Genomic DNA, 27,207 nt, shown 5'->3' on the forward strand with positions numbered 1-27,207 from the left:
TATCATTTGCAATGGGCAAACTATATCATCACAAATCCATTCATAGGAGTAATTGAGACTGAACTCCAAATGACTACACTAAACAGTTTTAAGAATATTTAGCTTAGCAATATTCAAAACTGGTCATTTAGTCTATGCTTTAAGCAATTATTATGTGTTATGAAACTAGGCTCATGGCTTACATGTCCAAGTCCTAGAAATTAAAGACAGCACTTTTACATTTGGTTAGTCTCTATATAGTGCCAAGAAAGGCTAGCTTCTAGGATTACAACCCAAATATTTTGGGTATCTAAAATAGAACATTTTAAACTGTAAGTAAAAGAACTTCCTAAATTTCAACTTTTTCTCCATGAAATCTTACTGTAACAAAACTGCATTATGACACAAAAGGTAAAATATTTTATTATATGACAAAAGGCATAATACCAAGTCACTTTTTTTTTTTTTTAAGATTTGAGAGAGCAAGCACGCACAGGAGGAGGGGCAGAGAGAGAGGGAGAGAAATCCTAAAGCAGACTCCCCGCTGAGTGCAGAGCCCAAAGTGGGGCTTGATCCCAGGACACTGAGATCATGACCTGAGCTGAAACTAAGAGTTGGATGCTTAACCGATTGAGCCACTCAGACACCCCCAAATTACATTTCTTATAACACTTCCAGATATCCCTCAACCATAAACAAGTAAATGTTGAATTATAAATGAATTCCCTCTGTTTGAAAATGAATCCTTACTGTATGAATGGGAAAAATACTGCTTTTTCTTATTGTAATCATTTCTGGGTATAGGCTGCTTACATTCAAAGCAAGCCACTTAAACAAATCTGTATTTCCTAAGAAGCTATAGGAAAAACATCCCTTTCACTGTAACAGAGGAATTAATTATACAGGAAAATCTTGCGTTTCTATAGAAATACAGACTCTGAAGTGGCCTATTGCACAGGAGGAGGAGGAAATGGAGGGGAGGAGGAGGAAGAGGAGGGAAAGAAGATAAGAATAAACTCTGGGAAATATTCTAAGAACTTATGAGGCGAAGGTCAATGAGCTGTTTTTAGATCCGCATGCTTCATAATGTTACCCATTGTCTAGAATGCTGTCGACAGCCCCGCTGACTTTCACTTGGCCCTTTAAGAAACTACACTTACTCATACATGATTAAATGAACGCATGCAGAGTGCTTACACAAGTTCCTGGGATATGGTAAGCACTCAACAGATGCAACCTTCACAGTAACAAGTTGACTGCATAAAGATACAAGCTTGCAAGAGTAAACTAAAGCAGGAATTCTAGTCTAACTACATAGTAATGATTGTAATTTACATATGTAAAGTATTAAGTTTCATAGATTATATCCCTAAAGCAATAGTTACTGAACTTTTTAATTGCTACTGGCTAGTTTGATCTTTTGAAGAGATTAGTAATCACAAGGGAAACTTGTATCTGTAAGACTGAGATGATTAGAGTTTGTCAATTTTACAGTACCTAAGTAACTTCCAAATTTAACTTGATTATTTGTGTCTAAAAAAGCCTTGTATTTATTTGTAGTTATATTGTAGACAAAAAGAGAGCCGGTCCAATAAGATGATCCTGGGGCTCCCATCACAATTAAGTCCTATAAGACAAAAACAGAAAACAAAAAATAAAAAACAATTTATCATCAATTCAAAGTTTAATCCACCCAAAACCTCCTCCAGATATACATTTTAAGTAAACAGAGATGAGAATATTTTTATAATACATTTCTAAAACCTGAAATTTGATTAATTTAAAGACATATCTGAAAAAAGCCAAAAGAAGTCAGTTAACATATTTTCGCCTACAAGCACAATTTCAGAAAAGAAACTCTCACTTCAGTCACTTAGCAGTGGACTTTAAAATTGAAGCAAGAATCGTGGAATACTAGACTAAACTTTTAGGAGACAGGCAATGTGGTTTCTGTTAAAGTGAATGGTATCTGGGTAATTCATTAGTGTTTATTATGGAGAGAATCACATGTTGCCAAAGAGTAAAAAGTGGGCTTAATTTATTGCTATTTGCAAAGAGCCATTGACATTTTCTTAACAATGTTAGCTTAGAAAAAAAGAAATCCAGTGGAGTTTGGGGGCATATTTGGTGATAAACCCAAATTTAGGAAAAGGAAACAAAAGGAAAGTTAGAATGAACATATATATTCAGCGAAATATTAAAGCTTTTAGCAACCAAACATATTTAACATATTTCTACATTTCCTAAACAATACTGAACTCTTATAAAGGTCAATTTAAATAAAGTCTTTTTCTTAAAAAACATAGTAAATAATATTTACGGAAATTGTTGACCCAAGGCTTGATACAGCTTGACCACAGATTCAGAAAACAGTCCTAAATTCTTAATGGGTTTTGAAGGGAAACTGGGAGATTTGGGGGTTGGATACAACTATGATATTTGATTGTATATCTTTGAGTGTTAGAGAAAAATAGAGCTTGTGAATATGTCTAACTTAAGACAATAAATTTTTAAATCTCTTATTTCTAATAATTTAAATGAAAGATGTAGATTCATATGCTTTTCTCCCTCAACTAGTAATTAAAAGTAACATATCTGGATAGAAATTTTAAACATCTAAGTTAAAGCAAATAACAATAGCTACTTTTGATTCCCATCAAATGATGAGCACTGGGTGTTATATGCAACTAATGAATCATTGAACACTACATCAAAATCTAATGATGTACTTACATGTGGGTTAATTGAACATAATAAAAACAAATTTTTTTAAACTTCATTTCTTTTTTTTTCCCCAAAGATTTTTTTTATTTGACAGAGATCACAAGTAGGCAGAGAGGCAGGCAGAGAAAGAGAGGAAGGGAAGCAGGCTCCCTGCTGAGCAGAGAGCCTGACATGGGGCTCAATCCCAGGACCCTGAGATCATGACCTAAGCCGAAGGCAGAGGTTTTAACCCACTGAGCCACCCAGGCGCCCCAATAAAAACAGTTCTTGATGCAGGTAGTATTCTTTAGTGTAGACTTTTAGTTGGTCTTACATGGTATAGTCATCTTAAATATTAACATTGTTTCAAAGTATATGTGGAATACTGAGTAGTAAAAATTAAGTTGTAACACACTCAATTTTAAGAGACAATTTTTATTAACTGTAAAGCATAATATCACAGCCTCAATCTTAAGAATCAAAATCCAATATGTAAACATTTAAAGGCTGTTTTTTGGACTATTACCTCTGTGTAAAAACTAGATATTCCAGCTTGACATGATGCAAAGTTTTCTCCAAATTTTTTCACATAATCTAAAATGAAGTAGAAAAACAACTCAGGATTTCATTGAAAAAATAGGCAAAATTTGCATAATTTTGTTAATCTTCTAAATCCTATATTTTATACTACCTCATCTTTAAAATCATCACTTTAATACAATGTAATATCACAAATATTTCATATTAATCCTCAAAGATATCCCTCAAAAACAGCAATAAAAAGATGGACCTCTACCTCTTTTTCATGGGAAGAACATGCAGCATACACTCAAAACCACTGTCAAGTGCATATCTAAGATAGATGTAGGACTTGTAGCTCCCAGTCCAGGTTTGCATTTAAAATAGGCTTCCTAAATTGTGCCCAGCTGAACGTAACAGGGAGTTAAGATCTGCATGGAGATGGAGGGTCTCCTACTACAAAGCCCTCATGCACTGGGTGCTTTTGGAACTTACTAGGAAGACAAAGCCCTGCTTCTCCTGAGGAACTGACCTAAGCAACCTCTATAAAAATAAGAATCAGGACCACATCTTTGTTTTGGTTTTGCTAACCAGAAAAATTAAGCAAGCTGTTAAGTCATTTGTAAATACTAGTCCTGGCCATGATTTTTCACTCCTTTTAGATCTTCCCTGACTTTTTTCTTTTTTTAAATACATTTCCCCATTGTTTTAGGTGCTCTAAGTTTATTTCATCTTGAATTTTTTTTGTAGAATGTGGCTGGGGATATATGAATAAAAAAATTCTACTCTGAAAATGTTTTAAAGTATAAAATACAAACCATTAAGAAAAAGAGAATGATAAACATACAGAACACTAGACTGAGTCTTATTTCGATTAAGAATTTAAAAATTCACCTTTTGTATTCTTAACACTCAAAGGCAAATTAGAAATATTATATGAGCTTTTCTTAGACATCACATATTACAGAGGATCCCCATATGAATTTGCACACATGGCCAAAAGTTTGTCAAAAAATAGAAATGTTCTTTGGATACTGTAGTAATCATTTTGGTTAGAAAAAAGTGGAAAATGGAATATATATATATTTAATTCTGAGTTCTCCAAAGACATATTTTTTGGAATTTTAGTTCTGCTACAGATTTGTTTTTAATGCTCTGTTGACATTCACCCCTAATTTTTCCCACTTTATGGGAAAAATTATGTCCTAGCTTATGTCCTAGCTCTCTGCATACACTACTGCTACCTAATGGCTTAGAACGTTCATGGGAAATCTTTTCAAACTTAAGATACCAATCCCTTATCAAGGAATGCATGTGAATTAAAAGGAAAAAAAGGCACAGTGAATGGGAAAGATTTGTTTACACTTATATTTGAATCTTTGAATATTCTTGGAAGCTAAAGATAAAGCAAAAAATCTAAACAGGTCTCATCGTTCTTGTCAGACTTCAATCTCAAATTTTCAATCATAATTTCATGATTTTAAGTGTTTGGTATATGATGAGCATTAGACTTTTACAGAATTAAAAATATATTTAATGTAAAAGTGGATAATTATCAACTACATTCTAGAATTATTCAAATGTAATTGGACAAATTTCTATTCCTAAAAACATAAAGCACATTTTTTGCAACTACTACAGCAATTGAGTAAAAAAAGAAAATACTCTTGAGTAGTTAAAAAGAATACAGCTATTTTAAAGTTCTATCCCCCATCCTCTGTACATGCAAAACTGAAAATTAAAAAAAAAAAAAGGCATTCACAGTTTCTCTTGATCCCGTTAAAATCAAAGTGATTCCTTACCTTGATAGCATGGAGCTATTCTTTTACTTAGTTCTGTCCGTAAATCAGAGGGCATTCCATAGCAAACACCCGTAGGGAGCTTATTTTCATTCTTTATATAAAATATATTTTTCCATCTATGCCCACAAGTCTAAATAAAACAAAAGTAGACCAAATGATATGAACATCACACCCAGAATATCTGAATCCACAGTGTTATCAGTGGACAAACCCTAGTAACCTACCACGAGGGATCCATTTTCTCCCGGCTGTCTGGAAAGCGTGACCCCCAGCCACTGATTGTCTCTTTCTTCCAGACAAGTCTTTCCACAAGGTTCTCCATTAGGGCTACCTACAGCATTTGAAAATACATTGTATCATTAGTTATCTTGAAACCACGTTATTCTAAGACAGCAGAGATAATAAACATGCTTATCCCCAAGTTTTCTCCTTCAGCCATGTACAAAATGCCCTTGATGCCTCCTTCTCTGTCACCTCCTACTTGGCACATGGGATGGGGGTAATGGTGAGTTATGCGGGGCAACAGGACGGTTCTCACACCTGGTGGTTTGTGTTTGTAGAAATGACCTCTAGCAGGTAACATCCTGGGGAGATGGGTGACCAACATGACTGGGGGTGGGGTTAGGGGAAGGAGGTGGTAAGAGACCAGTTTAACCCAACACCGGCTGTGCAGAAGCAGTTGCAGTGTCATCTGTGTCATCTGTGGCAAAGAATTTGCACCTTTGCTTTGATCATGTGTCCAGCATTACAGGCAACATTGCCCGAGCACTTTTTAAGACATTTCTTGGATTGAGACTTTAGGGGGAAAATGAGAACAATATGGCCCTCAGTGCTTAAGTCTCAGTTTATAGAAGCTGGAAGGTGATAACGAGCACAGGGAAAGTCACTGTGTCTAATTAGCATATTAATAATCCCTGGCATTTAAGACAAACTGCCCTATGGTTTATTATGACTATGTTGAACAAAATAAAAAAGACCTGAAAAAAACAGATTATTTCAGTAGTAAATAAAACACATGAGAAGGCATTTTGGCAAATACGAAGAGCCAGAAAGCCAAATGTCAGTATTCCTGCTGGGCAACAGAGCACTTCTAAACTATACCAGGAAAAGTGATCTTCCCAAAGGTAACTTTTTTTCTTTTGCTAGAGCGACTTTTTTGCTTTCTAGCTGGGATCCCATTAACGTGATTTTTAAAAAGGGATTTTGGGGGAGAGTAAGATGTAGTACCCTCAGAATCCTTTTGCTGACTTCATTCCCACCCCCTTCAATTGCCCTGGGACAGATCCCTTCCACCTGAGCTTAATTCTAAAGGGAATTGCATTTGCATCAGGCTGCCTGGCTAAGGGTGCAGAACTCGGGTTCGTTTACTTAATTTTGAACACCAGTCACTGGTACCACGTTATCATACATTTATAGTGACCATTCTCTAAATCATTTGGCACTCTGTCTCCTAGAACCTTGACCTCTAGATAAAGCTTCCTGGGCAAACTCCTCATTTATGCCTATGTACATTAGGCTGATATTTTGCAAGTTATGTTAGTTGCAGTAAATGTTCTAGAGACATGTAGTTTTTCCAGGAGGAATTTTGTTTTCCAGGAGGAATAGAAAGATGTTTGTCTATACATTTTTTTTTCTCCAAAATGTTGTTCAGGACAAACAGTGAAACGCTTCAACACAGCTGAACTGAACAAAGTTTCCTAGTGTCTTCCCTGAAGATTCTGACTCCGTAGGTCCAGGTGAGGCCCAGACTACTCCCAGGATATCCTCAGGGTCTGGGACCTTATTACAATAGAATCTGCATATGATTTTTCTGGCCAGATTTCTTACAGAATAGGGACTACTTCCGCCTATTGGTAGCAGCTGGTGGGAGCACTGGACTTGAGAACAAGTAAAAAGAGGTCTGAAAAAAAGAATGCTGGGGTTGATAAGCAATGTCAGCCTGGCATGAAAAGGGAGTTCGCTGCAGCCCAAACCTTGATAAAAGGTGGTCCAGATGGAAACATAAGGCTTCTTTGTTAAAATTAACAAAGGGGGTGCCTGGGTGGCTCAGTGGGTTAAGCAGCTGCCTTCAGCTCAGGTTATGATCTCAGAGTCCTCCGATCAAGTCCCGTGCCGGGCTCCAGTTCAGCAGGGAGCCTGCTTCTCCCTCTCCCTGCCTCTCCCCCCGCTTGTGCTCTCTCCCTCCTTCTCTCAGATAAATAATCTTTTAAAAAAATTAAAGAAAGGGAAAAAAGAAAGGAAGAAGGAGAGCAAAGAAGGGGATAAAGACAACTCAGTGCTGGGTGGGGAAGGTCTGACAGAACTGTTACTGTGGTTTCATGATGCCAACACGATGGAAGGAAAGTGAAGTGACAAACACAAAACTTTAACTTTCACTGTGATGCCATTTTCAGTTTGGACTTTTCACCGAGACTGCCAGTTATTTAAATATTTTTTTACTAATGTCAAAATGGATAAATGGTAGACTGTCTACCCAAAGGTGAAATTCCTGTTACTTATCACAACAGACACTTCAGTAAAATATCTTCTTGGAAAATACCAAAGTCCTTCTAAAATTATTGTCCCTCGGTTAACTAAGGCAGCCGAGCAAGAGGAAAATTAAGGTTAAGAGAAAAAGGAGGTCACAAACAACATCTCAGTGCTCCTCAAATGTGGCATATTTCATGGGCACTTTCATCACAATTACACCATCAATTATACCCAATATTTAGAAACAAATTTACTGTTCCAGAGACGCCATCCTGGAGTTCAAATAAACACAGAGCCACAAAAGATCACGTAAACTGCTCAATGAAAATGGCCAAAAAGTTCTTATGTCAATTGTTAGTGCCTGTTTCTTAGCTCTTTCAGCTGTAAATTTTACAATGATAACCACAGAAACCGTAGTGTTAAGCAGTTTTCTGGGGCCGTAGATGACTCCACATCACATCAGGCCCACCAGGTGACACCAGGGAATCTTCATTGCTCAGAGTCTCATACAGGAGAGCCAAACCACTCAAGTTCCTACTTTCTCAAGGTCACTTCGCTCTAGCGTTTTTCTCTACGTGTCTGCGTCTGCAAAGCTCTCAGACCTCTGGGGCTTACACCAATCACCCCCTCCCTCCCCACCAGCTGCTGCTTGGGCCTTGGACCTGAATGACATTGTCCACTTTCCTGGTTCTTCAGCTTACCGATCATGGGACTTTGCCTCCTCAGGGATGGAACCAATTCCTATAATAAATCTCCTATCTACCCACCTACCACCTACCGACCCTACTGGCTCCATTTCTCTGGTGACGGCAAACGTAACTACATTCCTTTCCTTGCAACTATCCTACTTCTAGGACTTAATAATAACCTAATTCATCGTGGCCAATACTCCACCTTGTTCACCCTTATCCCCCCTCAACACACAGCCCAGAAATGTGTGCTGATAATAGGGTCAGTAAGTTAAAAAACAGCTCAAAGCTTCAACTGTGGTTTGACTAAGTTTCTTCTCTTTGTGCTTTTGTGTCCTAAGATGTGCACAAAAGGAAGAATGCACGGGCATGAAGAAATTTCACAAAGTCATGAAACAATTATTCTTCCACGTGAGGAATAAAAACTAACTCTGATAAGGGCTCAAACACACAGTAGGGGTTTCTCCTGCCCACTGCCTGACATGCTTTTGCCGCAGAGGCAGCACCCCACAGTGACAGTAATACCCGGATACTTTCAGCTCTGATCCAAACAGGATTAGTTCAAAGAACGGCCTCGTAGTCACTCACCACTGCTGTTCTGGGGCTTTACTTAATTTCAAGGAACTTTTTAGCCTTTTCTTCTGTAGTGCTCGCAGAATCCTGTCAGAGAGGTAAACCATTCGCATCATCAGCTCCTGCTCAGGGCCGTCTTCAGAGCTTTCCCTTAACCTTGCTTGCCCGAGGTCGCGCCTCTAGAACGTGGTTCTCAGCCGCAACTGGACATTAGGATCACCTGGGGGGAGTTTAGAACAAGTACCGACACCTGGGCTCCACTTCTGGAGCCACATATTTGATGCGTCCAGATTAAGACCCAGACCTAAGAATTTTCTGAAAAGCTCCCCCGACAGGTGTCCATGTGCAATTGAATGTGTGCTCTACAATGTAAAGGGTTATGCCTTCTCCTATATTACATCGTCTTTGAAAACACTCCATTTTTAAAATAATTGTAATTTTTTTTTGTCCCCCTTGGTTTCAGCTAGATATCAAAATAGGATATGAAATGTTGGACAAACTTTCTTCATGTGGAAATACAGTATTTCTAATGTGGTCAGAAATGATTATTTTTAGAACTGTCATGAGAAAGTTAATTCTCTTGAATTTCCCTGACAGGACATCATAAATAAACTCAGATTATCTTTATATTTTATCCAAATGTCACACTGAAATGATTTGTAATCTGGTTTTCAATCCAGCTCATACATTTCTAATCTAAACTCTTAGTAAATCAAATCAGCTTCATAATTGAAAAAGGACTTTACATGGTTTAACATAAAAGAGGTCAGCAGAAATTAACATGTGATCATTTCCCACGCTTTTGTACAAGTAGAATAACTAATCTTAGCACAGTTGAATGCATTTTCCCAGTAGATATTAAAAATAAAAAATAAAACCATATTCTTTATTTTAAAAATTAGGCCCACTTTTCATTTTCCTTCTTTAAAATTTCTGTTTTATTTCTTTTTTATTTTATTTTTATTCCTTTTTTAAAAAATAAAAGATTTATTTCCATCTATGGATTTTGTATCAGTCTGTACACATGTCTATAAATGTGAATGAGCGGTTCATTTTGTCAGATGACTACAAAGGCTGCTCGTACAAACTCAGTTTGGTCCATTCTTCTCCAACCCTTTTTTGGTTGTTATACACATCACCAGTTTTAGTTTCATCGCTCTGAGTGAGTGCCAAAATATGACAGACACTACGGAAGACTAGCTGTTCACTCCTGAATGTCCCCTCCATGAGGGCAGATGGACTATTTTGTTGACTGTAGCATGTCCACAGCACAGAATGGGATGTTATGTACAACAGGCAGGAACAAAATATAGGGAGGGATTCTCTAATCCATTGACTGTCACAAAAATCCTTTAGGAGAATAGGTCTGCGAACTTTTCACCAAATTCTCAGGGATTTAAGCTTTGGAGAGGTCTTCTTCCTTCACTACTATTTGTCTCTACCTCTCCAAAATATTATTCTCTTTAGTTTTAAGATAGTAGCAGATGGTCTGAAGGGAAACAACATTTGCAGGTTTGAGGATCTTTGCAGAGTGTGATCTGGGAGTAGGACAAATTAAGATGGAGAATCAGCTGGGGCCCGCAGGAGGTACCTACGTCAGAGGGTTTCTGTGAGCATCTTGAGGAGTAAATGAGATACCCGTGGAGTGCTTGGGCCAGAGCCTAGCAGAGGAAGCAGGCAAATGTTCGTCGATGTTGACATTATTATTATTTTAAGGATTAAGATAAACATGATTAAACTGCACATATGGCATGTCATACATCCTCCTCTGTGAAATATTTGTGGCCCATCAATGCCAGGCCTAATCATTCACGTTTAAGTCTTTTAATTTTCACAGCAGCAGCAGGGGACTGTTATCAATCCCATTTTCCAGAGGAGACCATTAAATCTGAAGGAAGTAAAGTAACTTCCTTGAATCCAGGGGGCTGATAAATGAAAAGGGTCAGAATAAAAAAAATCAAAAACTCGTCAGAAATCAAAGATCTCTGTTACTTCCTATGACTCTATTGCACATACAATAGAACTCTACAAGTATTTCAGAGACGTGAATGAACTGAAATCAATTTCACTCTCTAAGTCTTCCGTTTCACCCTAAAATGTGCATAATATCACAAATCTGCCCACAGGCTGTTCAGTCAACTTTCTAGTGCTCAAGAAAGATGCCACTTACTGAGTCCCTCTCTTGCCCTGCCCTTTTCCTCAATTTAGATCGGTTCTTAGTATTTTGGCATTACCACTGAGGAAGGCCCATGGGGAAAGATCAGACTCCAAGTCCTTCTTCCTACAACTTGCTGACAGCTTGAGTGAAACATTTTGTGGGTGAAAGCCTGGGACTTTTGGATGCAATGACATTGGTTTATCTGCCTGAGTCATGGGGCTGTGGGTTCCCCATCGGCTCAGACATTTGACTGGCATTCTCTGTCTGACTTTCTAGCTACTACAATAACATACTATCTAACATATTATCTGATCTTTCAAAAACATGATGAAATTTTAAGTTTCAGGAAAAGACCAATTCCTTTTTTTTAAGTTGAAGTTCTTTTCCATTGAAAGATGAGTCCTATATATCTCAGATTTTTCTTAAATAATTCTGAGACATGGATGAACACTGTTTTATTCCATGTTCTATAAAGAGTCTCTTATTTAGGATTTTTTATTTGTAGAAACAATAATTACTGAGTACAAATAATTGTACAATTCCTTCCTCTACTTAAATTCAGAATATTAGAAAAACATATGCAACTAAAAGTGAAAATTCAATTTAACTGTGAAGATGATCAGAGCTACCATTGCAGGGTTATGAGAATCATAGAAAATTTGCCCTTGTGGCTACAAGACTTCCTGGCACCTAGTAGGTGTTCATTAAATGGGGAATGCCTCTGCTCCACAGCATCCCCACGTTGTGCTGATTTAGACTGTACCAGCAGAGGGCGCTCACGGCGCTGCGAGATTTAGCCAGCCAGCCCTCAGCTCTTTCAGCCAAGTGGCCCCTTCTTGTAGTTTTTCTTATCAAATTCTAATTACTATTAAGTCCATTATGTTCACTACATTAAATGATGTACTTTTCCCACATACGTAATAAAACACAGTGGTGATATTTTCGAAAGATAACAGTGATGTTTATGATTACAACAGCAGTAACAATAATATTGGGTCATGAAAAGTAAAATGCAAGTTTTGGAGAAGACATGGGATGTGAGAATACTGAACTTCCAGGACTGTTTCCTCCAGCTTCTCTGGAGTCAAGATATCAAAATAAGCACAAAGGAGTCAAAGATCAAAGTGAACATCAAAATTAGAAATTAGTCTCAAAGTTTTTTCTTTCTAAAAAGACATGTATTTACATTTCATATTCTCAGGCTTCCTAGTCCAGATCTCATAATGGTTAGTAACCATGCGCACTCTAGGTGAGAAAGAGCTCAGAATCGTAGGCCTGAAAAAGCTGGTGGTGTCAGTCCTCTGTTTCATTTTATTTAATATCCTTTTTTTAGTTTATACATTTTATTTATTTTACTTGATTGTATTCAGAAAGAGTTAAACACAGAGGTAGATGTCCCCAAGTAGAAGAGCCAAGTTTTAGGGCTGCAATTTTATAAATCAGGGTTGATCCTCAGTCATCACTAAGCCTCAAAATTCTAGAAAACCAGGTCACTTGTGAGCTTAATTCTAGGTTCAGGTTCTCCTCCCATAATAATAACTAATATTTATTACATGTTTCCTATGTACCCAAGCACACTTTTAATACCATGTAAACATAAATGTTAACTCATTTAATTTTCATTACATTCCTATGAGCAGATATTATTATCATAATCCAAATTGCACAGATGGAGAAGCTGAAACAAAGGGAGGTTAAGCATCTTGCCCAAAGTTACATCTCTAATAAGTGGGGAAGGAAGGATTCAGGTAGACACTGTCAACCACCACCCTATACTATGTCACAATGATGGCTATTAGTACTTTTTCCTATGAGGCAGGGAAAGAATCCAAATATTGACATTATTCATAAACCTATATAAACTCTACTTCTATAATAACCTACTCTTATAACAGCAATTTCCAATGCTAGAAAACAAGGAAAGAAAATTTCTTATTTCCATGGTTTTCAATTAATCTCTTGGACTTACGGATTCATTTGAAAAACTATCACTCATAGATGGATACCATTTTGAGTGTCTTTGAAACAAGAACAATACAAAAATGTAAACTGAAAAAAAAGAAACTCTAGAAAAACCTGCTCTCACTTAACAGTAGGTGGTCATTATTGAAGCACTGGGCTTGGTTTGGAAATTTACAAGCTAGGCTGGAGGAGGTCAGGAAGATGTGAGGTATGAAGTATATGAGAGAAGTAAGAGTCAGTCCAGAACTCTATGGCATTATTCAATGTGGGCTCAGACCGAGATGAGGAGTTATAGACGTCAGAGGACATGTCCCTGTCCAAAGTTTAAAGGATGGGATAATATGTTAGACAATGATTTGTAGACAAAATAATGATGCTCTAAAGAATACAAAAAAACTTTTACAAGTCAACAAGAATGGTATCAGGTGAGGTAAACCTAGAAAAATTTCACAAACATAGGGTATACTTTGAAAGAATCTTCAACGTAAGGTGTAGTTTTGAAAGGACATGCCTAATCCATTTCACACAGTTTTTCCTATAAAAGAGATCTGTCAACTAAGTCTACATGCTATTTCTGAACATATTTATTGTGAGTTAGAGACTTCCAAATAATTTATATGAAAAAGATTCCTTTTTTTGTTTTTAATTCTTGGGGGCATCAGAACAAACACACTGCATTACTGAACACTTATTAAGTCTACTTCCATGTTCTAATTTGATGTTTCCAGCTGTCTTAAAATTTAAAAAAAAAATCCCCATTTAAAAAAAAGTTTTTTTAAATTTTTTAATTTTTTAATAAACATATAATGTATCATTAGCCCCAGGGGTACAGGTCTGTGAATTGCCAGGTTTACACACTTCACAGCACTCACCATAGCACATACCCTCCCCAATGTCCATAACCCCACCACCCTCTCCCTACCCCCCTCCCCCAACCCCCCTCAGTTTGTTTTGTGACATTAAGAGTCTCTTACGGTTTGTCTCTCTCCCAATCCCATCTTGTTTCATTTATTCTTTTCCTACCCCCCAAACCCCCACGTTGCATCTCCACTTCCTCATACCAGGGAGATCATACGATAGTTGTCTTTCTCCGATTGAGTTATTTCGCTAAGCGTAATACCCTCTAGTTCCATCCACGTCGTTACAAATGGCAAGATTTCATTTCTTTTGATGGCTGCATAGTATTCCATTGTGTATATATACCACATCTTCTTTAGCCATTCATCTGTTGATGGACATCTAGGTTCTTTCCATAGTTTGGCTATTGTGGACATTGCTGCTATAAACACTTGGGTGCACGTGCCCCTTTGAAAAAATCCCCATTTTTAAAGATGGTCAGTTCCATTCAGATTGTCTGATGTGAGCAGGAAGAATCTTTGGAACCCAAGACTGCCCCAGACTTCTGGAAATGGAGCTGAAGTGTATAGGAGAGGAATCACCCAGATCTGGTAAATGTATCCATCCATTTCATATTTATTGAGCTTTTACTATCTGCTCATCAAAACTAGCCAGAACTGGCTTAACTAATCAGGTGTCTGCTCTTCCAGGAAACCTTCTGTCATTATTCAAACAGTTTCTTCTCCCCACTCTATCTCTATCATCACGTTTAATACATATTCTCATCATTAATGATCCAATGTTTATCTGCCTCTCTTGTCATCTAGAGTGAATTCCTTAAGGGCTTCAGCCATGTCTTACTCAACTTTCTATTCCTGCTACCTAGGGTAAGTAACCAATAAAATGAATTTAATTAATGAAAGAAGAATCCAGATAAAAGTGTTGTTGACACTTGCTACCAGTATTTTCTTACTCCTCACTTCTCAATCTTTTGCCATCTGGCTTTGCCACTAAAACTGGTCTTACTAAGCTTACTCATGAACTATTTCTCTCTATAGCCAATGAAACCTTCTAAGTTCTTCCCTTGCTTGACCACTTGGCAACTTTTGATACTGCCAACCATTCATCTCTTCTCAAGATCTCTCTTCCTTTGATAATGCCACACTGACCTGATCTCCTTGCTACCTGTTTAGCTTCTCCTCATTACTTTTTTCAGGCTCCTCTTTCCTTCTCCAGTTGTTTTCAACCATGGATGAATATGGGTATCATCTGGGGACCTTTGGAAACCCTAATACCTACTAAGGGTTCTGTATTCAATTCCATTGTGTGTGTGTGTGTGTGGCTTGGGGGAAGTGGTTTCCACCAACAAGTGGTTTCTGACCCTCACTGGGTACCCTACAATTCAACTCAATTCTGACTCTATCTGGTGATAGCATCAGATCCCACAGGTTAAGGATTCATTCCTACAAACTGTCCCATTCCCAACACACTCACACACACACACACACACACACACACACACACACACACACTTCAGATGTCCACGAAAAGTCCAGGTTGTCACCTATACTTTTAACCACTGCCTATCAGAAGTTTCAACTATGGCATCCCTGGGCTTGATTAATTTGCTAGAGCACCTCACAGGATTCAGAGAGGCATTTTACTTCTTAGATTACTAATTTATTATGGAAGGATATAACTCAGGAGCAACCAGAAGGGAGAGACACACAGGAGAACGCATGGGGAAGGGGTATGGAACTGGCACTTTCTCTGAGCTCTCCACTAGTCCCCGAATCTCCATGCCTATACCAATCCAGAAGCTCTCCCAGCCCTGTCCTTTTGGGTTTTTATAGCAGCTTCTTTACACAGACACATGACTGATGAAATCACTGGCCATTGGTGATTAATTCCACGCCCAGCCCATCTCTGCATCCTGGAGGTTAGGGGATGGAATGGAAAGTCCCAACTCTCCAATCACAAGCTTAGCTCCACTAGTAACCAGCCCCATTCTTACACGGGGTCCAAAAGCCACCTCACTCACAAAAGACATCTTTGTAACTCTCTTCACTTGGAAAATTCCAAGAGTTTTAGGAGCTCTGTGCCAGAAACAGTGAATAAGACCAAATGATATTTCTTTTTTTTTTAATTTTAAAGATTTTTATTTATTTGACAGAGATCACAAGTAGGCAGAGAGGCAGGCAGAGAGAGAGAGGGGAAAGCAGGCTCCCCGCTGAGCAGAGAGCCTGATGCGGGGCTCAATCCCAGGACCCTGGGATCATGACATGAGCTGAAGGCAGAGGCTTAACCCACTAAGCCACCCAGGCGCCCCGACCAAATGATATTTCTTACTATAAATCACAATGTCACAGCTACCTAGACCCACCTGCAGAGATTTTATTTATTTAGGATGAGCACAGATATTATTTTTTAAGATTTTATTTTTTATTTGAAAGAGAGAGAGAGCACACGAGAGAGCATGAGTTGGAGGGGAGGGGCAGAGGGAGAGAGGGAGAAGGCAGCACCCCTGCTGATCAGGGATCCCAAGGCAGGCTTGATCCCAGGACCCCAGAATCATGACCTGAGTTGAAGGCAGATGCTTAGCCGACTGAGCCAACCAGGTGTCCTGAGCACTTGTATTCTTCTTCTTCTTCTTCTTTTTTTTTTTTCCCTTTTAAGATTTTACTTATTTGTCAGAAAGAGAGAGAGAGAGTGGGTACAAGCAGGGGGAGCAGCAAGAAGCAGGCTCTCAGCTGAGCAAGGAGCCTTATGTGGACTCGATCCCAGGACCCCGGGATCATGACCAGAGCCGAAGGCAGACGCTTAGCCATTTGAGCCACACTCCACAGACTGCCATGTAGACCTCTCCTGCCCCCCCACACTCACACATCCAACTGATTATTAGATATCTATTCCCATGTCTTCCGTGGACAGCACCATCTTCCATCCAACAGCCCAAGTCTGAACCTTGGGTAACATCTTTGAAACCTTCTTCCCTTTTATCTCTCTCACTTAATAATTACCAAGTCCTGTTGAGTCTGTCCTCTAAATAGCTGTATTTTCTCCTTCTTGCTGCCACTGTCTTAGAACAAGCACTTATCACATGTAGCCTAAATTAAAACAAAATCTTACTACAATTGTTTCTCTACCTTCAGCCCTAACTCATTTACTCCAAAGTATCCCCTACCCTGCAACCAGAAGTATCTAAAACACAAATCCGATCATGTCACTCCCCAGCTTTAATTACCTATGGAAAGTTCACATGGCTCACAAGGAGCTCACAAGAACTCACAAGGTTGTACAAAAATAATCCCTGCTTAGCTCTTCCACCTACCATCCACTTCACACTCCACACTCCAATTGTATGCATTCTTCTTTTGTTTCAAAGATGCCATGCTCCCACAGACCAGGGTCTTCACACACATTGTTTGCTCTGCCTGGCAACCTTTACCATAAACCTCCTCTTCCCGCTAACTTCTGATAGTTATTCAGTCCTCCACTTGAACACCGATCCCCCAGGAAGTCATCACCTTATTTTCCTAATTAGATCCTCTCATCATGCTTTCCTTTAATAACCTATCCTACGGACTCTAACGCCTCTTGGGGCAAAGACCATGTTTCTTTTCAATGTCCAAGTTTCTGGCCCTTTGGCACCCTTCAGCAAATGAAGGAATGAATAAATGACCCACACGTACAATGGATTGCCACATCTGGCTCTAGGATTGTTGCCTTCGGAGATATTTGGAGTCATTAGGAATATTACTCAGTGATCAGGTAAACTTAAGGCAAAAATGAAATGCATTTAGAAAACCTCAGCTCTCAAATTAGGTGAAAACTATTCTTTTAGAGATGGAGTTTGGGAAATTGCTGGAAATCAGGAAACTTAATTCTCTTAACATGATAATTTATTAATGAAGCTCTCTGTCTTGATCTTCTGCATAATTAGAACCTATGTTCCGGGGCAATTTTTCAAAATGACCAGAGTGTATCAGTCTCAGCTTCATAAGGTACAATTTAAAGAGTATTTCAAATGAAAAAGAAATGTTATCAAGAACATTTTTGAAGTTTCAGCAGTGTGAGGTTTGCCTTTTAATGTTAAGCTAATAATTCCTGCAAATCAGGCAGAAGTGAGAATGAGGTAATCATTAGTTTAATGATGCAATGCAAGTTAATCTCTTCCAAATAGGTTGTGTAAAATAACCCCTGAGGTTGGCTAGGGTGATTTAATTCTAGAAAGAAATCTAAAGGGGAATAATGATGACCAACTTGTGATGGATCATTGTTCTTTCTGGTAAAGAAAAGAGAGGCACAAGCAAGAACCTTAAAGGTCTAGTAATTATGCAGCACTTGGTATGGAAAAGAAAAGTGAAAAGTCCTATTCATTTATGCACAGACACTTGGAAAGCACCTGTTAAAAAGTTAAAAAGTTACTGTTTTTTTTCATGCAGGGGAATTATATTTCTCTAGAGCAGTGGTGTCCAATAGAAATTATAATATAAGTCACATATGAAATGTTTAATTTTATAGTAGTCACATTAAAAAAGTAAATGAAATAAAAATAATTTTAAAAATATACTTCATTTAACCTAACACATCCAAAATATTATTTAAATATGTAATCAGTATTAATTTTAAAATATTTACTTTGACATATAATTAATGTCTAAAGAAGAAAAGAGATATTTTATATTCTGTTTTTTGCACTGTCTTTGAAATCCATCATTTAATTTACATTACAGCACCTCTCACTGCAAACTAACTATATTTCATGTGCTCAATGGCCACAAGTGGTTACTGGTTACCATACTGGGTATGTTTGTAACTGTAGACTCTTACTCAGATATGTGTGTGTGTGTGTGTGTGTGTGTGTGTGTAGCATGTGTATAATGTTATTAGTGGTGACTCCGAAGTAAGAAAAGATCTGGATGGGGCGCCTGGGTGGCTCAGTGGGTTAAAGCCTCTGCCTTCGGCTCAGGTCATGATCTCAGGGTCCTGGGATCGAGCCCCGCATCAGGCTCTCAGCTCAGCAGGGAGCCTGCTTCCCCCCCTCTCTCTGCCTGCCTCTCTGCCTACTTGTGATCTCTCTTTCTCTGTGTCAAATAAATAAAAAATAAAAAAAATAAAAAAAAAGAAAAGATCTGGATGTCTTTTGAATGACCAAATAAAGACAATCTTTTTAGTATAATTTTATAAACAATTATGTAATTATATTCTAATTCTTTGAATATTAGTAATCTATGGGAAGTCTATGATTCCATATAGTAATGGAGTCATTATTTATAATGCCTTAATTTAGCAACGACCTGTGATCAAAGTTTCCTTTTAAAAAGCCTCAGCAAGGGTGCCTGGGTGGCTCAGTCGTTAAGTGTTTGCCTTCAGCTCAGGTCATGATCCCAGGGTCTTGGAATCGAGTCCCACATCGGGTCCCTGTTCTGCAGGAAGCCTGCTTCTCCCTCTCCCACTCCCCCTGCTGTGTTCCCTCCCTCGCTGTCTCTCTCTCTGTCAAATAAATACATAAAATCTTTAAAAAAAAAAAAAAGCCTCAGCAAGGATACAGAATGCCTGAGTTGGAAAAGCAACTGGATGTGTGAAATCACTATAGCCTCCTCAGACACAGCGTGTTTGGGAACAAGTCTGGGCTCAGGCTCTCCTATGGGGAAACCACCTTCCTTTGGTTCACAGAGGGAAGTACCACAGAGCTGAGGGGAGAGACACTTCTCAGTGTGGAAGATACTCTCAGGGAGGTGGAGGCAGACTGTCTGCATGCAGGACCAAAAGCACCTCTTCACAAGTCAGTTCACTTCACTAAAAAGGGTATCTTACTCTCAACACCTTACACCCTGAACGTTCTAGATAAACGGGCATCTGCTGCTCATTTCTGATTATGGCTACAGTGAATATACCATAGCCTGTGACAACATTATCCAGGGAGGATGGCATGCAATGGGAGGGTACTGATCTCTTCCAAGGGAGGAGTCCATCTGAGTCAAGCTTTGATGTGAAATTCTAACTGAGAACTAAAGACCAGTCCGTGTGGATAGTATTGAAATTATTAGGAGATGGGCACCATTTTAAGAGATCTTCCAACTTCATCTCCTTGGTAGTCAGTTAAGCCAAAGGAAAGAAGACACCTTATTGACATGGCAGTCGTAGCTCCATACTTAGTGACTACTGTAGGACTTTCCCGGTTGGGTCCACAAGAAAATATTTTTCACCATGTTTCCCCTCAACTGTTACCTCTTACTTCCTACATTTAACTTTTTGTTTAGTTTATTGATTGTCCCTATTCATTAACCTCAACCTGATTATAGCAGGTAACATACAGATACAGTTTTAAGTAGAACACAGTGACAAAAAGAAATAAACTCATACTTTTAAAATACCTGTTATATGTCAGGTATCAAGCTAAGCATTTTCTATACAGTATGGCTACCCCCATTTGAGACAGGCTAACTGAATCCATCCTCATAATTTGTAGAATTAGAATACTGTACGTGTCCATAGTTAACATATTTTTTTTTCTTGAAGCTTTTCCACAGAAAATATTACACAGTCCACAAACCTGATAATCCTTAAATGTCTTTCACTACCAATTTATTGTTTTTAGTGTTTCCTTTCTGGACTTCATCCCCAACCCCCTATTTTATAGGTTCAGGTTACTTCTGAGATTGTTCTGAATAGAAACACACAATTTCTTTATTGAAGGAATAAAAGATATATTGTTTAAAATGTTCTATGAGAAACAACTTCAGTCAGTTCTTTTGCAAATATTCCAATCTATTACCACAGCTAGAAGTGTTTCAACTGACTGACTGACCAGAAAACTTGTCTTCCTTTTTGCCTTTTATCTCAGTCAACACCTTTTTTTGTGGACCAAAACTTTGAAAACTAAAAATGTCATTCAGCTTATCATTTCTAATTAAGTCTCTTATCCATCAAGCTTTCACTTTGCCTTTATTCATTTATCCATCTATTAATCTTCACTTAATTCCTGTTTCTGGCACATCAACCATGTGCATATTGCTCTGAGGATATGTCTATATTCAACCCCTTAGCTCCACATGCCCCAAAATTTAGGTTTTCCTTCCATTTCAACAGGCATTAGTATCTCATATTGTGTGTGATATTATGACATGATCTTTCCGGTTAAACACAGACATCTAGAAATAGATTCAGTGCCCTTCCAGACAGGAAGTCAGTAATACCAGTAGTTACAAGGCCATGGATCAGGAAACTGACAGGACAACAGAAATGAAAATTTTCCTTGCCGAGACTCTGTCAAGATCCTCTGGCAGATCAAGCTTGTCTCCTCCACTCCCTAATTCTTCATTCCACAACTCTTTCATATAAGGAAAATTATGCTTTGCAGAATTGTTCCAACTGGATAGGTCTATGAACATTATGCCTTCCTAGTGTGCCTTTTGGGATGGAAGAAACTTAATGAGAGGCCAGCGCTGATTCCACATGCTACAGACAACTGCTAGACTTTTCTGGACGCTCTCTGAGTTATGTGTATACTCTCTTTGAATTCATTCACAATGAGGGAAACCATTTTCCCAGCTGGAGTAAGCAAAGACTACTATAAAAGAAAAAGGGTTAAAGATGTAGTAGCTTATCCCAAAGGTCTATTTATGCAAAGATAAATATGAAAAAAGTACCAATTGTAACCTTTTATTCACCATTTGCAGATGATGTATCAGCAGGCAGACAACATACTGGACTCTTAATTTTATTTGCACTGAAGATGCACGAAGGAAAGGAAAGGGCTTGGACTTTGGAACCAAGCTGACTTGATTGACTTGAGGTCCCATCTTTCCCTCATTAGCTGAGTAACTTCAAAAAAAGTACTTGCAACCCTCTGAGTCACAGAGCCCTCATGTGTAAAGTAGGAACAATGCCAACCATGACCCAGTGGTGGTTTTGGGGCGGAGGGGGCAGAAGCAACACACATACCAGTGTCTAACTGTTTAGAACAAGATAGGTCTAAATTAGTATCAGTTCCTCTTTCTTTCCCCACGTGTCTGTGCAAAAACAACTTTGCTTTTTGGCTTTGAAATGCAAACTTTCTCCCCCACCAAAATACACTTTTCAAGTTGTCACCTAGCTAAGAAGAGACATTAAGAAATGACTTCAAGTAGAGTTATCCATTTAACATGGGAGTTTTGGGAGAGAAAAATGAACAATTATACCTCATTTTAACTATAGTAACAATGGAGATGCCAGTTTTTCCTTGTGCTCTTCTTTTACGTTTCATATTCTAGACAAAACGATAACATTTTCTTTTTTTAGAAAGCCCTCAGGCTCCGTGACAGGATATGGGATCAATTCCAACTGCTATTCCTCATCGGCCCCTTAGCCTGATCTTTAACGAGCCAGATAGGTCAAAGAAGGAAATAAAATGCTTAAGTGATGGCCTAGCTGGATCCTGTCTTCAATGTGCTGAGAGCTTTAAAATGTGCTCTACATAAGGTACAGAGAAGGAGAGGTGAAGAGAATGTATCCTAAGAACTTTCCTCTCCATAGTTTTGCCGGGTACTCCAATCGTCCTCCTAAGCAAAAGGGAAAAAAATATTGACAGAAAGAAGGGAATCACTTTTGTTTTAACAAGGTTAGATGGTTGGGAGTGAAGAGTGAAAATCATTCATTTTAGACTAGAATTAGGCAACAATGAGTTTTCCCAGGACATATGCTAGTTCCCCCCGGGTCCCAGACCCAACTCACCCAGCTGGAGCTGTTCGCAATTCAGGTCTGGATTCTTTCCGATCTTGCATCTGTAAATCGCACCGGGATTGACCACTGAAGCGTTGGCAAGCCAATTGGCCGTGGGAGCCCCCACTACGAGCCTAAAGCGAGAAACATGCACGTGCGTGCAGACGTGAGGTGTGCTGCCCACTGAACTCCTGGTCTCCACGACTCGCATCTGGCAGGGGGGCCGCTCCCCCAAACCTCCATCTCCGCCCACCACCTCGCGCACCCAACCCGCCATCCCCAACTCGCAGCTCCTAGAGCCTCGCGCCAGAACGCACCCCAGGCGTGCCACCCCGAGATCAGTTAGCTGCCCGAGCAGATCCAGCGAGCTGACCGTCCAGCGCTGCCCTTCTGGCTCCTCCAGAAGAAGGAAAGTTTGAACTGGGCAGGGAATCCCGGAGGCGCCGTTCTCTTGCGGCTCTCAAATGCCCAAAACGCCCAGTCCCACTCCACTCACCATCGGTTCGCCCCGTGGCTGTGCAGCACCACCGAATAGCCGAACAGGGTGTTGGGGGGGCCCTGGTAGAGCAGCGCACTCTCGGTGTCCACGTTGTAGGGGCGCCCGGTCGGGACTCCCAGGCACAGCCACAGCAGCACCGCCTCCCAGACGGCGGCCCCTCGGGGACCGGGCCCGCACCTCGCTTCCCCAGCCATGCGCTCTCGGAGGAGAACATTCAACACCAAACAGCCACTGTCCCAAAGTTGCGCGGGATAAGACGGTCGGCCAAGGGGAAGAGCGCCCCAAGAGAAGTGCAGCGTGTCCGGCGCCGGCGGGTGAGAGGGAAGGAGGGAGGGAGGGACACACAGAGGAAGGGAGGGGAAGTCGGGCCGCCGCGGGCGGAGCAATCGAGGTTGATCTGGGATGCAGCGAGCCCGCAGGGCCCACGCCCCGCTTCTGCAACCGGGAGCTGCGGGTGTTCGCGCGGTCCCGGGGCGCCGGCCTCTGGGTGGGGTCCCGGGCGTGGTGCGGTGGCACAGGACCCTGCGCGGTCTCGCCCCACGCGCGGCTGTAGGGGGCGCTGGGGGACCTCGGCTGCGCCTGACGCGCGTCCGGGCCAGGGCCTCCCAGCCCGCGGAGCTCGGGGTGACTCGGGACTCCCAGGATTTGCGAGAGGGGAGCTGGAAGGGACACGGGGCTTCTCCTTTAAACCGTGGTTATGTCCGGCTGCGGAGCGGCGTGGCCCCAGCCTGACCCGCGAGCGCACCACGATGAGCATAGGATCTCGGCGGCCTGCCTGGTGTGGCCCAAAAGAGGCCAGCCACAAAACTCGGGCACCAGGACGGAGGCCGAGAACTGTCTGGATCTTTCGTGGATAAGCTCTATCTCTGGTAGTGGTGGGGGTTGGTGAAGGGCGGAGAGGGCATAAACAGCCACAAGAGAAATTAACCAAAGGGCCACAAATTAAAGCCAAACAAAGAAAAAGAACTCCCTGAAAGCTCCGGAGGCACGCTTTGGTGACAAAGACGTTATGGCTATTCGCTTCAAAAGCCCTGCAGCCTTCAGTGCCCACTTCCTTCCTCCCTATACTTCTCTAAAGTCAGGGCTGTGTTCCTGAGGCTGAGAAGGGGTGAGCGGGCCAAACTGGATGGAAGAGCATTTAGGCTTGGCGGAGTCCAACGTGGAGGCTGGGTTAGGGAAGCACTCACTAACTCGGCCTCACTTTAACGGGTATCTTAGTCTGTTTCTTGATGCTCCTCCCTTCCATGCACCCATCGTTGCCGCTGGATACACCTGCTATCAGGGATTTAGACCCAGTACAAGGTCAAGAGAAAACCATAATGAGCCCCTGAAAATGCACCGTGTTGACGATTTTTATCCCAGGGCTATCCAGATGTGCTTCAAGTTCTAGAGCAACTAGAGAGACGACCATAGCCCGTGAGGCTGGTATTTGCAGGAGACGCAGATCCAGTTATTAATTAATACTATATGAATAAGAAGAAAGAAAGAAAAAGGATTCATTAAAGCCAACGGAAACAGCGCATCTTCGGTTATAATGGCAGACACATTATTAAAATACTTGTTCCATCTTCCAGCATATTTACTGAACAGTCACTATGCTAAGCCCACAGGATATCTCAGTATGCAAGGCAGGACAAGCCTTCAGGAAAATTTTCAGCCAACAAACTCTTGCTAACTAGAGAGAGTTCTGAATGATTTAGGGACACTTACAAAGAGATCTGAAAGCCAAAGAGGGGTAAGTTAGGCTGAGCAATCTGAGAGGAGGAATGAGGGATGATGCTAGCAGGGCCAGATAGAAAAACTGGCAGGGGGGGTCTGGGCTGGAGCTTTTAGCTTCCCACACACAGGTTAGTACTACAGGAAGCTGGCTAGGGAAGGAGGGACACATCATGAACCTCCTAAACCAGGTTAGGAATTTTAAACTCTCTGCTGGGTTGATAGGAAACAGTTGGAAGATTTGTCTTGGGCTGTGTAAGGTGTATAAGGAAAAGACTGAAAACCTGATTTTGGAGGCTTCCTGCAACAGTAACTGTCAAGATGATGGTAGCCTACACTAAGAAGGAGGGATAGAGGAAAAAAGAGATTTGAGAGATATCTGTGAGACAGAACCTAACAAGACCTGGTCATAGTATTGGTAAATATGAATTCAGAGCTTAGACAGAGTGAGAGTGTGTGAGTTTGGGATCTGGGTATACGGTGCTAATTCAAAGAGAAAAAAAAATGCATAGGAAGAATGAGGTTATGCCGGTGCATGTACGCAAGTGTGAATGTGTACGATGGGCAGGCACCAATGAACTGAGTTTTAGACAGGTGGAATTTGAGATATCTGTGGGATGTTAGGATATTCTAGCCATACCCAACCCAATTATTTTTACTCCTTTGTCAACAAACGGAACAAAAGCAACAGTAACATTCTCTCATTATTTGCAAGAAATAAGAGGCAAATAATAGTATGTGATAAATCTGTTGTACAAATGAAATGAAGTGGCTTCCAGAAAAGTAGCTACCAGGGCCCTTGGTGAAAGGTCCTGCTCTGTTTTTCCACTCGGTGTATTTCTTTCTGAGTAGATCAACAGGCTGATTTCAACCGGATTTTAGGACTAGCTCACATTGTTACCACTCTGAAATGAGCAATCCCTCTCATTTGCAGCCACAACATTTTCAGTTGAAGCTCGAGAAACAGATATATCAAAGGCACTCCCACACCCCCCAGACTCCAGCCACAACGCTGACCTGAACACCTCCTCTTTCTTTCCCTCCCTTCACCAAACGCTTATGCAATGAAATCGACTCCACACAATTTTTTTCATAGCATAATCAAGAAGAGTAACAGTCCCTAGGGCACTTGTTGGGGCACGACCTTATTTCTGTGAGTGTGGTGATGATTGTGGCTATAATTCACCACCTTTCCAGAAACAGCTTCCCATCACTACTTCATACTCTGTATTAGCCTGACTTTCCTTCCTCCAAGGCTTAGAGAGAACAGTTCAGTTTTGTTAAGTCAAGAGGAATAAAGGGTGTTTAATGTTGCCCAATGATACTGTTATCTCTCTAATAACTACCTTTGTAGGCAAGTGTGAGAATCACGTGGGGGGAGGAGGATAGATGGGGAGAAGAGGACAACTTTTCAAAATGACTTATGCCCATTCCTTACCCTAAACTGAACGTAAATAAGCAGTCATCCAATTAATACGTGCCGTTTGATCAATAGGTTACAGGTGGCCACTGTGTGCCAGGAGCTGCATCAAGACCTCAAATAAAAGTAAAAGATGAAATCCAAGTAATCTATCCTCGGTAAGAAGTCCTCCCCAGTAGAGAAGATTCGAATATGGGCTCACCCAGCTTCTCAGAGTGAGCATTTCTCCTCCTCGAAATTCTCTCTTTTAGGGATACTACCTTTTTGAGCCCCACTTCTGCCTCCTGAGCTCCAGATTCCTATGTTTTATTGCCTACCTGACCTCTCTACTTGGATGTCTAGTGGGCATTGTGAATATAACATACCTAACACTGAGTTTTGTTCCTCACTTGAGTCTAAACTATTCCTCCACCGAATCTTTTCCTTTCTAATAAATAGCACTCCATCTGCCCAGTTGTTCAGACCAGAAATCTGGAAAGTAATCCTTGACTTCTTCCTCTCTCTAGTCCCCATACCTAGTCCACCAATCATCAAGGTCTATCAATTCAACCTTCAGACTATATCTCAAGTTGATCTACCTTCTTCTGTCCTTCTGTTATGTCCTGCTGTCCTTCTGTTCTGTCTCCTGGTCCCCTCTTCTAGGTGGAGAAATGTTACCTGGATTTTTCAATAATCCACTACCTAGTTTCCCTACTCATCCCTCCCCACACTATCAATCAGAGAAGCTATAGTGAACTTCTAAAATTCTAAATCAAATCATGCATGCTACTCCCTTGTGTAAATCCTTTCAATAGTTTCCCACTGCTCTTCTAGTACAAACTTAACGTGGCCTACAAAGACCCAATGATCTGGGGTTTGACTACTTTGCACACTTGCCATTGGCCACTTGCCCAGGTCATGGTGTTTTAGCCCCCCAGGCCTTCCTTGATTTCCCTAAGTGTATCGAAGTTTTATCACCCGTGGGGCTTCTGTCCATGTTGTTCCCTCTGCCTGGACACACAACCTCTGACTTTTCATGTGATTCCTAGCTTTCTTCAGCCTTAACCTAAAGGTCTCCTCCCAGAGGACTTCCTTGCCCGCCCATTTAAAATAGGTCACCATATTGTTCTTTCACAGGCTATGCTGTTTATGCTCTTCAAAGCCCCTTAACTCGTAATCATATATGTATTTGCTTT

At 40.5% G+C, this 27,207-nt stretch overlaps 1 protein-coding gene across 1 annotated transcript in view; it reads right to left on the reverse strand.

The window, feature by feature from the left end:
• ITGA4 (integrin subunit alpha 4) overlaps positions 1-25,283 on the reverse strand; it is an 80,339-nt gene extending 55,056 nt beyond the window's left edge. Inside the window, exons 1-6 of the mRNA XM_080799801.1 lie at positions 22,894-25,283; positions 22,410-22,531; positions 5,228-5,334; positions 5,004-5,133; positions 3,209-3,276; positions 1,477-1,606 (exon numbers count right to left, since the gene is read on the reverse strand). Of these exons, the coding sequence (XP_080655927.1) occupies positions 1,477-1,606; positions 3,209-3,276; positions 5,004-5,133; positions 5,228-5,334; positions 22,410-22,531; positions 22,894-23,090 (754 nt within the window). The 5' untranslated portion in view covers positions 23,091-25,283. The remainder of the gene's footprint in view (positions 1-1,476; positions 1,607-3,208; positions 3,277-5,003; positions 5,134-5,227; positions 5,335-22,409; positions 22,532-22,893) is intronic.
• Positions 25,284-27,207: the final 1,924 nt, after the last annotated feature.

This window comes from Martes martes (assembly GCF_963455335.1).
Source record: "Martes martes genome assembly, chromosome: 3".
Taxonomy (NCBI): domain Eukaryota; kingdom Metazoa; phylum Chordata; class Mammalia; order Carnivora; family Mustelidae; genus Martes; species Martes martes.